This window comes from Centruroides vittatus, unplaced genomic scaffold (genome assembly GCF_030686945.1).
Source record: "Centruroides vittatus isolate TY-2023 unplaced genomic scaffold, ASM3068694v2 scaffold_386, whole genome shotgun sequence".
Classification (NCBI taxonomy): domain Eukaryota; kingdom Metazoa; phylum Arthropoda; class Arachnida; order Scorpiones; family Buthidae; genus Centruroides; species Centruroides vittatus.
In genome coordinates, this window is record NW_027122706.1 from 8,622,760 (window position 1) to 8,639,822 (window position 17,063).

At 36.3% G+C, this 17,063-nt stretch overlaps 1 protein-coding gene across 6 annotated transcripts in view; it reads left to right on the forward strand.

Moving 5' to 3' along the window:
- Window positions 1–17,063, forward strand: part of LOC136988851 (intermembrane lipid transfer protein VPS13A-like) — a 368,680-nt gene that overhangs the window by 281,081 nt on the left and 70,536 nt on the right. For all 6 annotated transcript variants that reach the window (XM_067286838.1, XM_067286837.1, XM_067286842.1 and 3 more), the window contains 2 exons: window positions 2,421–2,531; window positions 13,358–13,444. In XM_067286838.1, coding sequence (XP_067142939.1) covers window positions 2,421–2,531; window positions 13,358–13,444 — 198 coding nt within the window. The remainder of the gene's footprint in view (window positions 1–2,420; window positions 2,532–13,357; window positions 13,445–17,063) is intronic.

Below are 17,063 nucleotides of genomic sequence, written 5' to 3' on the forward strand. Positions count from 1 at the left end.
GAGAATGACAGGTACAATAAGCACCCTATCCATCCTCCACAGATACCTTATTTCCTGGGCGAGTTCCGTGTACTTGCTGATTTTTTCAGTGCATGTATTTTGTACATTGTGAGTGTTTGGAATGGATATATCTATAATGTATGTGATTTTATTGTGTTTGTCAATGAGTGTGATGTCTGGTCTGTTGTGGTAAATTGTTTTGTTGTGATTATGGCTCTGTCATAGTACATTTTGTGCTTGTGGGATGTATTTGTAGTATGGTTCGTAGATGTCTAATAATTTGTGTTTCTTTGCGAGCTCTGGGTGTTATTTGCTATTTGATTATGTCTATGTAAATAATCTATGTGCCAAGAGCTTGCAACCAGAAGTGATGTGTTGTATAGTTTCTGGCATGATGTGACATTTTCTGTATGTGTCATTTGTGAGTTTTCTATCTATGAGTTTGTGTTTTCTGTAGTTTTATTATTATTATTATTGTAGTTAAACTCAAAAATATTAAATAGAAAATAATTTTAACATCTTCATTTTAAGCTATGTTTATACAGATAGCAAAAAACAGAAAACAGAATGAATATATAATAAATGTAAAATACAGAGCATTCACAAAAGATAAAACCTTTGTCATTGCCTTTTCCTTTCCATCATTGCACCATCAGTAGTTCATCGAAATTTACAAAAATTATGGAGACGACCTTCCTTTTTAGGCTACTGCCTCCGCAACAAACATGCAAAAATGATAAAAATGTCCTCTAAAATGTTTCAATGTAAAATGCTTTTTGTAAATTTTGATGGACTACTGATGGTGTGCAACGACAGAAAGGAAAAGGCAATGACAAAGGTTTTATCTTTTGTGAATGCTCTGTATTTTACATTTATTAAATGTTAAATAATGTCGGCCACAATTTTATTTTTCTATTTTATTTAGAATGAATATAGTATTTTCTTTTTGCTTTCTGTATAAACTAAGTTCAAAATTGTTACAATTATTCAAAACTCAATTGCTTTCATGCAATAGTGTGAATGAACATTGAATATTGTGTTAGCAATGGCATCCTTTCTTGCTATTTTTTGTTTTGCAGCTCATAAACTTTTTCAATAGCAAAAAAACATTTGCCACTAATTGAAATGACAAATTTCTGGAGGTAGAAAAAGAGAAATTTAAACAGCAATCATAAAGAATATAATTAAATTTGAATTAAATTTGAATATAAAGAATATACTTTATAATTATATTTTTACAATTTTTATAATACATTTTCAAAATTTTTTATAAATAAAATAAAAATGAATGAAGTAAGCATAAAAAGCAATTATTAATCTTGCTTATATCTTGCTTTTAATGGCATGTTTGCTGTGGTTTGCATGATTGCTCATTTTTCTGCTCTCATTTTGAAAAATGGCAGTGAGAATCAAATATGCTATGCAAAAATAAATGACTTTTTTCATTTTGCTTTTGCTAGAAAATGTCTGCCTGAACTAAGCTTAAATTTTTCTACAGAGAAGAGCTGAATAGTTGAGTCTCAAATTTATGTCATTGGAAATTATTCACATTAAAATTATTTTCTATTTTGTTTGTTTTAGTTATTAAATAATATAATAAGTGATATGATAAAAAATTTTGCATTCAATAGGCATTTGTTTCTTTCACTCATGAAGAGACAGCAACAGATTACTGGTTAATATTGATAAAATTTCTAACTCAATAACCAAAAAATTAGTAAAACAAACACTCACTTGAAAAGCACTTGTAAATTCTATATTGCCATCACTGATTGAAGGAAAAGCTACGGATAAGTGGAAATGATATGTATATAATCTTGCAGGGATTGTAAGCTTTATATTGGATGGATATATACTTTTCAAGGAGTCAGGATTGTGTTATCTTTATGGCTTGGCAGGTTGGTGGCTTATATATTAACCTCCACCTGACAATGACCTTTTAAAAATGGGCAAAATTATATGCTTTTCAAGTGAGTGTTTATTTTACTGGTTTTTTTGAGCTATTGAGTTAAGAAGTTTTATACACTCATGAAGTTTAGGAATTCCCTCTCGGTATTCCATTTTTGTCTCATTTATTATATTATTATATCTACAATGAAATGGAATAGAAAAACAATGTTTTAATGTTTGAGATAATATTTTCTAAACTGCATACCAGTAAGTGCCATGCCTTCAACATTTGCTGCAGAGGCATGGTGTACATAGTAGGATATGTTATGTGAAGGTTTTATTTTTATTCTAGCAATATTTTATGGAGTATATGCCATTTTGGATTATATACCACTGCAGGTTATCTATATGAAATTACAGTACTTATTTTTCCGCTATTTGTGAATTGTTTACCTTTCATTTATTAGATTTAACATAATGTTGTTTATTATTTTAAACAATTATTAGAAAATCTTTTATAATTTTTACAGGCAAAAGTAAGAGTTTATAATTCTCGTTGGTCTCAAGCCATATCTTTTGATACTATTGGTAATAATGGAGTATTAGTATGTGTAGATAAAGAAAGAAATAAAAAATACACAGTAAGTAATAAATTTTAGTTTTGTAATTTATCAATGATTCTCTTCATAAATTTAATATTAATAATGAGACTTACAGAAAGAACAAGATTTTTATTTTATTTCTTATCATACATAAAAAACTGACACACAAACTGGAACTGTATACTAAACAAAAAACTAACACCTAAATGCAAATTCCAGCATATAATCTTTAATGTTCAAATGTTTTTGGCTGTCTTTCAGAGGCCCTCGTCAGGAAAGAATGCACAAAAACAGAAAAAACAGTTCTATTGTTTGAAAAGCTTTAGCTTCCAAACATAGCTGTGTTCCAATTTTTTTAAATGTTCAAATGATTTTCAAAACAATGATCATTACATATTACAACATATAAATAAATTATTTTTTAAATAAAGCTATAAATAAATTATTAATAATACAATATATGGCGATGTAAAAGTTAGCCCGATGTTTTAACATATAAAGGATGTTCAATAAAGAAATTGTTTTCTTTACATTGCATAAAGATAAATGCATAATTAAACATAAAAAATTATCATTATGCTTTGTGGCACTGTAAATAATTTTCCACGATTGTGGAACCAGAATATAGTGGAGTTAATGTAACCTCCCTTTATGCCACTATATAAATTTCAAGAGCCTCCAATGAACATAAATCATGTCAGTCAAAAGCCCTGTGTAAAAGAGTAGCTTTATCCCAACAAGGAGAAACCCCAGGTTCGGTAGCATACTGGGCTAGTGCAGTATTATATTTCTCCTTGGACACATCATATTTGTGGTCTTGTATTTTAGCCTCAAGTGATCTGTACGTGGATCCAATGTTATATGTCTATTAAAACATTCATCGTGCAATGGAATGCAGTACACCTCTGGCACTTTCTTGTCATCAGACCTGTCTTTTGCATTAGATAAGAGCCGGAAAATGTTCCGTTTTCTCTTGTAAGTTAAACATAAGTTTAAATCCTTACCGATTCTATTATAAATTTGTTGGAGGGACAGTTCGTACAATATAACAATCCAATTGTGTTCTGCATCAAGAACCCTCGTGTTGGTGATAGCTATCCTAGATTGCTGGATGGCAGCAAGCCTGTTGATTAAGGACTTGTGATATCCAAGTGCAGATGCTATAGGCTTGATGCATTTCAGTTCTTTGTAGATGTTGGAAGTCTCAGAGCAATGGGAGTAAGCCCTGGAGACTAGGGCTTTTAATGCTGCTACCTTAAAAGGCCAAGGGTCTGCTGAGTTAGCAGGTATAAAGAGGGGAATACACTCAAACCTGCTTTTGTGCAATTTTTTATATGTGCAATGTGTTTTGTGCAATTATTTTTGTGCAGTATACCAATTTGATTGAAATTCATATACCACACACAAAAAATTACACAAAACAAATTGCACAAATAAAAACTCGCACAAAACAAGACTGCACAAAAACAGGTTTGAGTGTATATGTGGGTTTGAGGTAAATAGTCATGGTTATATTTTTATTTTCCATACAAATCTTGACATCTAAGTAATTAACTTCTGTGTGACTTTCCTGACTCTAGTGTTAGTTTGTATCCGTTGTTGTTAAAAACTTTTAACACTTTCCCTATATCAGGTTTGGTTTTCCATATAATCAAAATATCAACCACATACCATGTATAACTAAGGATATTGGATTGTAAGTTTACTAAGACTCTTTCTTCCAATTTTCGTAAGACGAGTTTGCACAGATCCCGAGATAGGGCTACCCATTGGTACTCCCCTTTTTTGGATGTAAGTTTTGACCGTCAAAGTAAAAAAAGGAAGAGTAGCCAATACATCACCAACTGCGATAAATAATCAGGCTAACTTTTGGTTATATACGATTATTTATGGCAGTTGATGATGTATTGGCTTCAATGTTATTGTGTTTAGTGTGATGTTTATTTGTAAAGGAAGAATAACATATTAGATGCATAAGTTCTAATAACTGGGAATGAAATCTCTGGATTTTAGGTGTATTAGTGAGAAAGAAATCTCTTAGTGCACAAAAACATGGTTCCAAAAGAATGGAAAGAAACATTGATACAAAATCAAATACAATGAGATATTCATTCCCATTTAAATTTATATTATGTAGTTTAGCAAGTAGTGTGTTGGAATCAGAGACGGTAAAGCTGTATGGGTCAAGATAGCGTTGTAACAAGTGATGGATACATTTCTTTAACAAGAACATGGGAGATCTGGCTTTATCAATCATAGTGTGGTGTTCTATAAAAGTGAGGCAGTACAGTCCGCGAATGAAACATACAGAAAGGACTCTGCAACGACTACAATAATAGACAATGTCCCTTTATTCCACTTAGAACAAATAAGGTTTTTGTTGTTAAGGAATCCCAACTGACTTACAATTCGAGGTGTTTCACACAGGGGACTCTCTGTCCCTAAACAAAGCACAATGGTGTGTTAATTTTCAAGCGCGTAACAATCAGTCCCTCGTAATCGCGTGACTAACCTAACTTAAATCTAGCTTAAATCTAACTTAATATTAAGGAAAAATAAGAAAGATAGGATAGCGGAAAGGTAGAAGAAATGAAGGGATGATTCACCCGGGGTTTTCTCTTTTTTTGGTGGATATGTACTTTGTGTAGGATCTGGGTTCGACGATAGTGGCTTTCTTCACTATCCTTTCTTCTCTCAATAATCGGGGTTCTCCAATATGCTGGTCTCTATATTTCGGTTCCTCACTAAACTATCGCAAACTTCTTTCCTCTCTCGGAAATCACAATCGAGCCTTGCTTTTTTCGTCCGACTCTCTTCGTGTCTAGTCGAAAAGTGACCCTTCTCTTAGCCACTGTTTCCCCAGGCCACACTACCTGCCATTGTCTCTACCAATTCTCAGAACGGCTAATCCAGCCCCACGGCGATAACGGTCATCTTGGAAAGTTTAAGAAAGAATAGACAAAGGAAAAAAGAGGAAATTGCAAAAATAAGATAGGATTATACCTATATACAATAAAATATAAATATACAATATGGCCGACGGTCACAACAGGTCTTAATTGTTGCCCGGGTTTATGCATTTTGGCAAATGCAAATAGGTGGGAGGTGTCAGGGAAGCTAACTATTAAATGTTGAAGGCCTAAGACTGTGGCAAGGCCAGTGTGTGTGAATCTACTGACACAACTTTGAAGTTTCGTTGTGTAGGAGGTCTCAGTGGGTTGGCACTGAGAGTCAGTTATATATTGGTGTAATATATAACTGACAATGGTCAAATCTGATAAGAGCAAGCCAATAGTCATCATGCTAAGGGCAACCTATGTCACTATATTACACCAATATATTATTTACAAGTAATTAATACAAGTATAAATGAATGAATATGCATTTAAAAATTTAAAACCAAAGTTTACATCACAAAACATATTAAATTGAAGATTAACATAATACTACTTAAACAGACTAAATAAAAAATCTGGCATTAAACATTTGTTTATAAAAGATTTATAAATAATATATGCCTAAGTTTGATTTATTGCATTATTTTGAATTATTGAGTTGATACAAAAGTTTCTGAAATTTTCTAGTGTATACAGTACAACATTTATTTCAAAAATGAAAAATAGTTTTTTCAAGAAAATAATTACCATTGCATTCAAACACCTTCCATTGATAGGGAAGGTGATCGTGGACTCCTGCTGAATAAAACTCAGGCTGCTTTGACTCAAAGAACTCTGCAAGTGCAGTTTTCATTTCTTCATAGAACTACTTTCCATTTAAGAAGTGTTGCACGAAGCAGAATAAATGGTAGTCAATGGTACATTGTCCCCCTTTGAGATCAAGCAGCATCTTTCAGGTTGACCTTGACATGTGTGGTCTTGTGTTATCATCAAGAAAGTGCACATCATTTGCCTGTAGACACTTTGTGTGGATAGCATCAGCCAAATGTTCAGCTGTGTGCAGTATACTTTATTTATAGTGGTATTCTGTGGAAACATCTCCCAATGGACTGATTTGCAAACATCCACCAAATAAACAATATAACCTTGTGCTGGTTCAATTCTAGTTTTGACACAGCCTGTGCTGCTTGACCAATGTCTGTCCATGATCTTTGCATTTTAAATTTAGATATAGGCACCATTTTTCATTTCCTGTAATAATAACTGCTTTATACCAAATTGATAATCATAAAGTGTACCTATGCAGATCTTGTCACAAGAAAGCATTGACAATACCCTTCATTTACATACTCCACAAGAAACTTCTACATATCATCTGTCAAAGGACAATTTTGTTATTCTAGAGAGGTCTAGAAAATTCCAGAAACTTTTGCATTAATCTAATATTTTATTAATATATTTTGTGTTTATTTTTATAAATACATGTTCTCTCTATTTTTTAGTTATTGTACTTTTTCAAACTGTAAAAATATTGTTATTCTAATTAATGTTACATTCATTAGATATAGTGTAAAATAATTAATCCAAATTAAAGGTTGATGTTTATTAACTGAAATGCTGACAGAATGTCTAGTCCTATTAAATGTAATAAAAAAAAGGAGTGATAAATGTATTTAATTTTATATACATTATGTAATGAAAAATTACAGATTATAAAATATTTACATTAGTCATTTAAGTATACACAGAAATAAAGAATAAAATATGTAAACTTGGTAAAACACTATTTGAAGAAGCCTTTTTATATATATGTTTTATTTGTCCAAAGCATATATATTGATATGATATTGTTGATTATCCGATGGATCTAAGTCCACGGATGTAATAAGGATGTATGTTAAGGACTCAAGTAATGACCAATTACACGTGCACGAATTTGGCGAAACAACAGTAATTTATTCTAACAGTACAATAACCGCGAGATGCTTCCTAACCCTCAAGTTTACACGATACACGACTTAAAACTAACGAAATTTACAATACTCTATATACATATATACATACACATTTTCCTTCTATACAATAATTGCATATATTAGCCTTCGACGAATCACGGTATTATGTTAAGTAAATGCAACACGATCTCGAGTTCCAAGCGTTCCTTTTCTTTACGTTAATTCACAAAACTAATAGTTCTTTCCGATACCTGAACGTAATTTACGTCACCAGAAGTACGTCCCTCGTTGATACTTCTCAATTACACTACGATGGAAACGGATTGTGCTTCCCGACTGAAAGTGGTCGCCCTTTCTAGACTCCTGTTCTCCCGGTCTAACTCCGACGTCCTTGCTGACCCTTCCTCGGCAACCTTCCTCGACGAATCCAAAAGCAGCCAAAAAGTGTCCTCAATCGTGAGAGTCCCTCAATTTATATTTCCCGCTCTCCGGAAGTCCGCTTCACTTATTGTCCCACTCTGGACCAATCAGAAAGCTTCTCACGTATCCTAAGGTGACATCATAAGAAAATTCCACGCGACACGGTACAAACCAAGAAAACCCGATACATACAAAAAGGAAACCGAGAAAATAATTAATAATAATAATAATAACAATAATACATAGTTGCGTAGCACTACATATCTCCCCCCCCAAGCGACTCACTTCCCGTAGTGCAAACTACGGAAATCAATTTTGCGTTCACGTAGGTTATAAGGTTTCTTACGCACCTCAAGGTCAGTGCACTTCTGCACACCACTTGTGTCAACACCTTGCGTGTTAGTGACCACCCCACGTCTCCTCACCAACCGATCATCCAGGACTTCATCATCATCCTCCAGTACAATTCCTCTATCCTCCCTCTTTTTTTTCTTATTACAAATCGGATAGCCATAGCAAGGTTTTAGGCGATCGACATGGACAGTCTCCTGATCCTTCATATTGCAACCCTCCACACGATACGTAGTTGGGTTTATCACCTTGGTGATCCGAAAGGGTCCTTTATAATTATAAGAAAACTTATTCCCTTTAACACCTTTCTTTCTCACCCAAACCCTCTGCCCTTCCGAAAAACTTACTAATGTTCTCCCTTTGCTTCGATAATCCCTTCCTTTCTTGTTGTAATTTCGCGCATGGATACTCGCATTTTCCCGTAATGCACGGAGTTTCGTGACCAGGAATGCCCTACGCTCATCGGTAGACATATCATCAGGCAGGTATTCGATATTAGGGGTACGGGGATCAACACCATACAAGAGGAAGGCAGGTGACTCATTTATGGCAGTGTGGTGCGAATTGTTATAGGCAAAACATGCAGAAGGTATCATTTCATCCCATTCGACTCTCCCATCGTCAGAGGATTTAGTTATCATTTCGACTAACGATCTGTTCACCCGTTCGCACGTGCCATTCGCACAAGGTCGATAAGCGGTAGTAATGTTCCTCCTAATTCCTAACCACTTGCAACAGTCCGAGAATAAAGATGATAGAAAGTTGGTACCTCTATCGGAAATAATTACTTCTGGGGCACCGTACCTACAAACGATTTCATTAAATATTGTATTACTCACAGACCATGCAGTTTGGTCCTTCAAAGGGTGTGCTTCGACGAAACGAGTGAAAATATCTACTATTACAAGGATGAATCGGTTACCGCTGCTCGATGTGCGGATAGGTCCTACTATATCCACAGCAATCTTTTGGAAAGGTGCCTCAGCCGTCTCGTTTTCTTGGAAAGGAGCCTTTCCTTTGTGTACATTATGCCTCTGGCACCTTTCACACGTCTTAATGACACCTTCGACCTTCTCTCTCAAATTCCGAATATAATAGTGTTTCTCAATGTTAATTATAGTTTTTCGCACGCCCCAATGCCCCGACAGATTGTTTTCGTGAACAGCCTTAATCACTTCCCTAGCAAGATCCTCCCCTACGCATAATTGGCTAACATACTTGTCACGGGACTTCAAGAGGCTTCTTCTATACAGGCATTCGCTTATTACTACATACTGGTGCATATAGCTCCCAATATTTCTATTCCCGGGGCTTCTCAGTAAATCCCTTTTTATGGGGCCAAAAGTTTCATCGCGATCCTGTGATAAACCAATCTCGTATCTATTAGGGATTACAGCCCTTGTAGATTCAACATCGAAGTGATGAACCCCGTTAACGTTCCTCGAAAGGAAGTCCGCTACTTTATTGTCAACGCCTTTCACATGTTGGACTTCTATATGGTAGTCCATAATCTCCATTATCCAACGAGTCAGACGCTTGCTCCCATTTTGAATGTTGCTAAGGAACACAAGGGGTTTATGGTCAGAGAGTATTATCGTTTTTTGGCCTAGAATTAAAAATTTGAAGTGTCTTAAGGCTAAAACAATTGCTAGACATTCTTTCTCAATTGTGGAATAATTGATTTCTGCCCCTTGAAATCTCCTACTAAAATAGCCTATCGGAGCCAGTCCCTTTTCGTGCCGTTGTTCGAGCACCGCAGCTGCCGCGTTGTCAGATGCGTCAGTGTGCAAATAGAATGGTCTATCAAAATCCGGGTGAGCTAGAATTGGTGGGCTTGCTATTGCCTCTTTTAACTTTTCAAAACCTCTCTGACATTCTGGGCTCCATAAAAATCTCTTCCCTTTCTTGGTGAGTTCTGTTAATGGAGCAGCGATATCGGAAAACGACGGGATAAAATTCCGAAAAAAACCAACCACACCGAGAAAACTGCGGACCTCTTTTACACTACGAGGTGTTTCCACTTTCTTGATCGACTCAACATTGTTGGGATCAGGTCGCACACCCTCGCTATTAATAATATGTCCTAAATATCTCACCTCCTTTGCTAATATTTGGCATTTACTCGGATTTAATTTTAGGCCCTCATCCCTTAATGTACTAATTACTCGATCGACAAGCTCAAGATGATCCTCCAAACTTTGTGAAAATAATACAATATCATCTTGAAACACAAAGCAGCTATTTCCGACAAATTTTGCTAAGATCTTCGTCATAATGTATTGGAAAAACCTCCCACTATTCTTCCCACCCTGAGGCATCCTACAAAGTTGGTATTTTCCCCATGGTGTGGAGAACGCAAATATGTGTCTTACCTTGGGATCTAGAGGAATCTGGAAATACCCTGCTTTTAAGTCCAATACCGAGAAATATCTGTTCCCATTAAGTTGGGATAAGATGTCGTCTATTCGAGCCATCGGGAATATTTGGGGTTCTGTTATATCATTAATTTTTCGCAGGTCCAAAGTGATACGAATCTCACCAGAGCTTTTAGGAACAACATGTATAGGAGAGTTCCACTCCGATGAGCTCTCCTCACATATACCTGCTTTTATCAGCTCACTAACTTGCTTCTTAAGGCCAGGTAAGTAACTGTACGGAATTCGGTACTGTCTAACGTTGACCGGACGTTCCGACGTCAGGCTAACAGAGTGCATATGTCTGCTAGTGCCAGATAACTCGGCAATTTCGCTAGCAATAGCGTCCGGATACTTTCTCAAAATATTTATTATTTTCCTCTTAACCGGTTCATCTAGGTGATCCAATCTCCACACCTCTCTTTCTACCTCTGCCACCCCTACCTCACTATTTATATTAATACAAAATCTCCCTTCACGACCTTGCTTATCTGCCTTAACCACTGATTCGATCCCCACCAACAGCCCAGGGTGCTGGCAAATAATGTCCATCCCGATGATCATCTCGTAACCTGCCCTTTCAGGAAACCCAACACTTGGTGTTGTCGTGCATACCTTTTTCCCATCGTGGAAACAGCACTCGATTGCTACGGCCTCATCACTGTTTATGAGTGCTCCCGACATCCCACTAATACATGAATTGTTTGGGACCACCCAATTCCTATTTTCACGCCTGATATATTCAGTCAATTCATTCTTAATTACGGTCCTTTCTGCACCTGTATCTACTAGACCAGCAATTTCACGTCCTAGGATTACACCTCTTACAATCGGTAACCCCCGGTCTGACAAGTGGATCTTTCTGGTCAGTTCTAATTTAACTAACCGGTCATTCGCCTGACCTTTCAAATGACCTCTGACTAGTTTAAACCTCTTCTCTTGTTGCATTTTCTCGAAATATGGCCTATTTCACCACACGTGTAACAACGGCGCTCTTTTCCCCACCTCTCGCGGTTATTGTTCCCCTTCATGTGCTCGAGTAAAGATGCCATGGACTCGGTCAAACTCCTTATTTGAGTCTCCAACTCCTCTACACGCTTACCCAATTGTACTTCCCTTCTCTCCAACCCCCTTTCATGCTCAACATTTGCGCATACCTCACTTATCCCACCTCGTTTGTTGCAGGCCGATTCGATTTCCTCTTCTTCTTCGGCCTTTACTATCGCCTCATCCAAGGTGTCCGGCCGCCTCTGCATCACCTGCCTCCTAATCTCCGCTAGTAGTCCTTTTATAAAGCATTCCTTAACAGCATTGTCGCGAAGCGTCGCTAAATTAGAATTGCGCGTCACCGCTCGTGAAAACAACGACTTAATCCTAATCCCGTATTCGCAAACCCTCTCCCCTCTTCTCTGGGAGATCTTTAATACCTGATCAAACGGGTCCTGTTCTTTTTCTTTACGACCAAAGCACTTTATAAGAGCCCTCCTTATTTCATCATAGCTCATGACGCCCTGGTCCCTTAAATCGAAAAATAAAGACAAGGGCTCACCTTTTAGGCGGGCTTGAACTACGGTGACCTTCACAGTCTCATCCCAGCTTGCCAACGACGCGACGTTCTCGACGGTTTGGAAAAACCTACTCACATCTAAAATATCTCCGGGCAGGTTCGAAAAACATGGGATCATGCCCATAAATCCCGTTACAATAGGCACATTGCCCAATTCCCCTGCCCCTGAAGATCCGCTGGTAATTTGTTCATCCATAGTTTACCGAAACCTTTTGGTTTTACAATAATATAATTTACAATTCCAATGGCTATAATTACAGATATAAGCGGCAGTAGGATGAGGGGTTAATACAAGATGCACGTTTGGTCGGTCCTTTTACAACAAACAACCCGATCAATATCCTGTCGCGGACGCCAATGTTGATTATCCGATGGATCTAAGTCCACGGATGTAATAAGGATGTATGTTAAGGACTCAAGTAATGACCAATTACACGTGCACGAATTTGGCGAAACAACAGTAATTTATTCTAACAGTACAATAACCGCGAGATGCTTCCTAACCCTCAAGTTTACACGATACACGACTTAAAACTAACGAAATTTACAATACTCTATATACATATATACATACACATTTTCCTTCTATACAATAATTGCATATATTAGCCTTCGACGAATCACGGTATTATGTTAAGTAAATGCAACACGATCTCGAGTTCCAAGCGTTCCTTTTCTTTACGTTAATTCACAAAACTAATAGTTCTTTCCGATACCTGAACGTAATTTACGTCACCAGAAGTACGTCCCTCGTTGATACTTCTCAATTACACTACGATGGAAACGGATTGTGCTTCCCGACTGAAAGTGGTCGCCCTTTCTAGACTCCTGTTCTCCCGGTCTAACTCCGACGTCCTTGCTGACCCTTCCTCGGCAACCTTCCTCGACGAATCCAAAAGCAGCCAAAAAGTGTCCTCAATCGTGAGAGTCCCTCAATTTATATTTCCCGCTCTCCGGAAGTCCGCTTCACTTATTGTCCCACTCTGGACCAATCAGAAAGCTTCTCACGTATCCTAAGGTGACATCATAAGAAAATTCCACGCGACACGGTACAAACCAAGAAAACCCGATACATACAAAAAGGAAACCGAGAAAATAATTAATAATAATAATAATAACAATAATACATAGTTGCGTAGCACTACAATATCTTATTACAAGTGCTTACTTTATTAATAATTAATAAATGAAATAATTAAATTGATATATTTTAGGTTTTAATTTATAATGTTTTATAATTTTGATTATTATATTTTTACAGTTCTTTTTGGAAATTCGGTTATCTCAGTTACAATTGACAAAAATTATAATTATCTTTCCCTATTTTATAGTAATTAATAAAACAAAGGTAAGCATATTTATTTATTTAATATAAAATTACAGTATACTTTTAACGGTTTGAACTATTAAACTGCTCCCAAACTACAATATTTATTAAAATAGAATAAAATATAAATAAATATATTGGTATTATCTTTACTATTATTATTATTATTATAAATATAGGAAATCCTCATTAATTTGAACTCATATAGTTCAAAATTTTATTAGTTCATAACTGTACTATTTGTTCCAGTGAGGGATGTAGGGATTTACATGTTAATTAAGGAATTCAATTAGTTCAAAATATGGTTACTTTGAAATTTGAAATAAAAATTCTGTCTGAACTATGATTTGTGTATGTTAACTTGTAAGATATGAAACGCGATCAGAATACACAACACGTGAATTCAAATAAAACAAATTTATTATCGCGATAACCATTTATATACAGAAAAGAAACAAAAGAGGTTTGTTTTGATTTCCTCCGTCTCCCACAATACCAATTTCTTCCTTGCTGCCTGATAGCAATAATAAAATCAAGTAGCTTGCTTTCGCTAAGACTACTTGCCCAACAATAATAATTGAATACACATAGTTCTTAACTAAATTAATACTAAGGTAGAAAGGATAGAAATAGAGAAATGAAAAGATTAATAGGATAGTGGGATACCCGATTTTCTGATGAGGCTTCTATGCCGGCTTGCGTTGTCCTCTTTTTAATTTTTTGCATGTTGCCATGGGTTCTCCTTTAATGTATTGAATATCTCCTTTAATAGCTTCGTCGGTCTCTCCGATCCTCTTGACCAGGTCTCTGCTTCACAGTTCTATTCAACCTCAGTCGAACTTTGTCGCACAACCTTCCTGACCCACGCCCGTGCTTCTCCATGTCTGGCAAAAGAATAAACATTAGTCGCACAGATTTTTACTTGTTCTCTTTGTACCACCCGACCCCCTGGTGGGTGGAGAGTGAAAAGCCCCTGTTTCCCAGAAGCCTGAACAATAGACAAAGGAAGCAGAAGGAAGGATTAAGAAAGAGAGAAAAATTATTAAAATTAATTAAATCTATGATACATATTTACAAAAAAAAGAGGCATACAGCCACAAACTCGTATGTTTAGATTGAAGTTCATGTGCCTCCGTAGTACAATAGAATAATAGACCATGAACGAATCAACAACTCTAATCTAGCCAATATGGTTTTGCTTTTACAGTAGCACATTTTCAAGTGAGCGATGACATACCTATTGACTATCCTTTTTTTCTTATCTCATAAAATATGGTTGAGTTTTAGAGTTGCAAAATTGAGCTAGCAGTAGCAGATTGAGATATTTATAGGACTCTATGCAACTAGATTTAGGCAACTTACTACTTTTTGGCTACTTTAAAAATAATTTGGGCTACATTTCAAGAGTTTTGCTTTACTTTTTATAAAACCTATCTGGCAACCTGTAAAGTTCTCACTGGACATGTGTTGTTTATCTACAGTGATAGTACAGTATATCATATAATTTTGCTAAAACTAGTTGATATCCATTGTACAACCAAGGAGTACGTAGCAGGTGAGCAGAAAGTAAACAATGTTGGCTTGTCAAAGTGATTTTCATAGAGATGGATGGCATCAGGAAAAGGCTTCAAGAGAAGATACAACAAAATCTTGATTGTGAAAAAAACTGGACATTCTCTGGGAAGTGGACAAAAATGAACATTTGAGTCAAAAAAGGAATATTGAAAGCTGTTGTAGCTTTCAATATTCTTTGTTTGACTTGCTTAATAGGCTGAATCTGATACCAAAATCAGCAAATGAAAATGTTTGCAGACTACTAAATATGAGGAACTAGAAGATGCTCTTTTCCATTAATTTTGCAATGTGTGTGCAAAAAGTATTCCTGTCGGGACATCTGTTTAACGAAAAGGCAGTTATATTGGTATCATGCATGGGAATCGATGACTTCAAGTGTTCCAACAGATGGTATGTGGCTAAATGCCATTAGTGTATTGTACAGTTGTATTTTATTTTATATTAGAATATATATTTTTCTTTATTTCTTCTTCCTATTACTATTATCTTCCTTTCCTGGAATTTTCTCCCAACCGGTGCTTAACGATGCAACAGCAGGTGGTCTCTTAATGACAATGGGACGGTATGCGGCCCTCAGGGTAGAACAGGGACCAAGTGGTCATTCTTTGGCTAGGACTGGACGAGGAAAGACGTACCAAAGGTAGCTCTCCACCACGTTTTTGGGACCACATGGAGACGACAACGAGGTACGAGGGAAAGAAGGAAAATCCCGATTGAAAAAATGTTCAAGAGTTATTTTTTTGTCCACGTCCGTCAAGAAATTTACGTTTTAGAGAAGAAATTAACATTTTTTGAGAAAAAAGAAGAGATTCGTCCAACATATATATATCGCACCATAATAACGCCGAAATATTTGGGTACCCCTTTCTTTTTCATTCTGTTCTTTACTTTATTCTTCTACATTTATCTATTGTCCTACATTAATTATAATTAGTTATAAGTTTAGTTGTAAGATATACATATATTTTAATTACTCTTAGTAGACTGCTTATTTTGTAAAAAAAGAAAGGAATTGTCACGAGATTTAACATATGTCGGTATTCTCGCCATAGTGTTGGTAACTATACTAATATATTACAAGGTGTGTTCCATAAGTAATGCAACCAAATTCATAAAAATCATTTATTGAATATATTCTTACAATTAGTCAAAAATCTTCAAAATAGCACCCTTCTGCATCAATACACTTGTGAAGGCGATTTTTCCAGGCCTGGAAGGCATTCTGAAAGGCCTTCTCCAGAATGTCCTTTAGAGCCGATGTAACATAAGCCTTGATATTTTCAATCGTGTCCCAATGTTTTTCTTTCAAGGCCCATTTTAAATGAGGAAACAAAAAAAAGTCAGCAGAAGCCAGGTTAGGACTGTAGGGAGGCTAAGGAACCAATGGGGTGTGGGTCCTGGCCAGGAAATCATTGACAACAAAGGCACTTTGGCTTCGCACGTTGTGGTGATGAAATTTCCACATGTCCTTGATGTCACTTCGGCAGTGTGCGACCCTCTTTTTCATTCTTTTGAGCACTTTCAAGTAAAAAACTGCGTTCACAGTGGTCCCGGCAGGTACGAATTCGTGGTGGATAATGCCTCTGACGTCAAAGAAGACAATGAGCATGATTTTGATCCTGGACTTGCTCATGCATGCCTTCTTGGAGCAGGGTGATGCTGAGGTGTGCCACTCCAAACTCTGCCTTTTTGTCTCAAGGTCATACTCAAAGATCCATGACTCATCACCAGTGACAATGATTCAAATTTTTAAAACTCAGTTATCACACATTTCCAAGAGCTCTTGCACCAGAGCATTCACATGTCCTTTTGTTCGTCGGTCAACACTTTTGGGAACAGTTTGACGCACACCTTTTTCATGTTTAAATCTTCAGTCACAATGCGATAAATGGTTGTTTTCATCATGTTTAGAATGTCTGCTATCAATTGAAGGCTCAACCGTTGGTCAGAGTTCGAACAATCATGCACATGCGTCACATTTTCATCGATTCGGGAGGTTGATGGACATCCACTGCGAGGTTCATCTGGTGACCTCCTCTCGGCCATCAGAAAACTTGTGATTTGG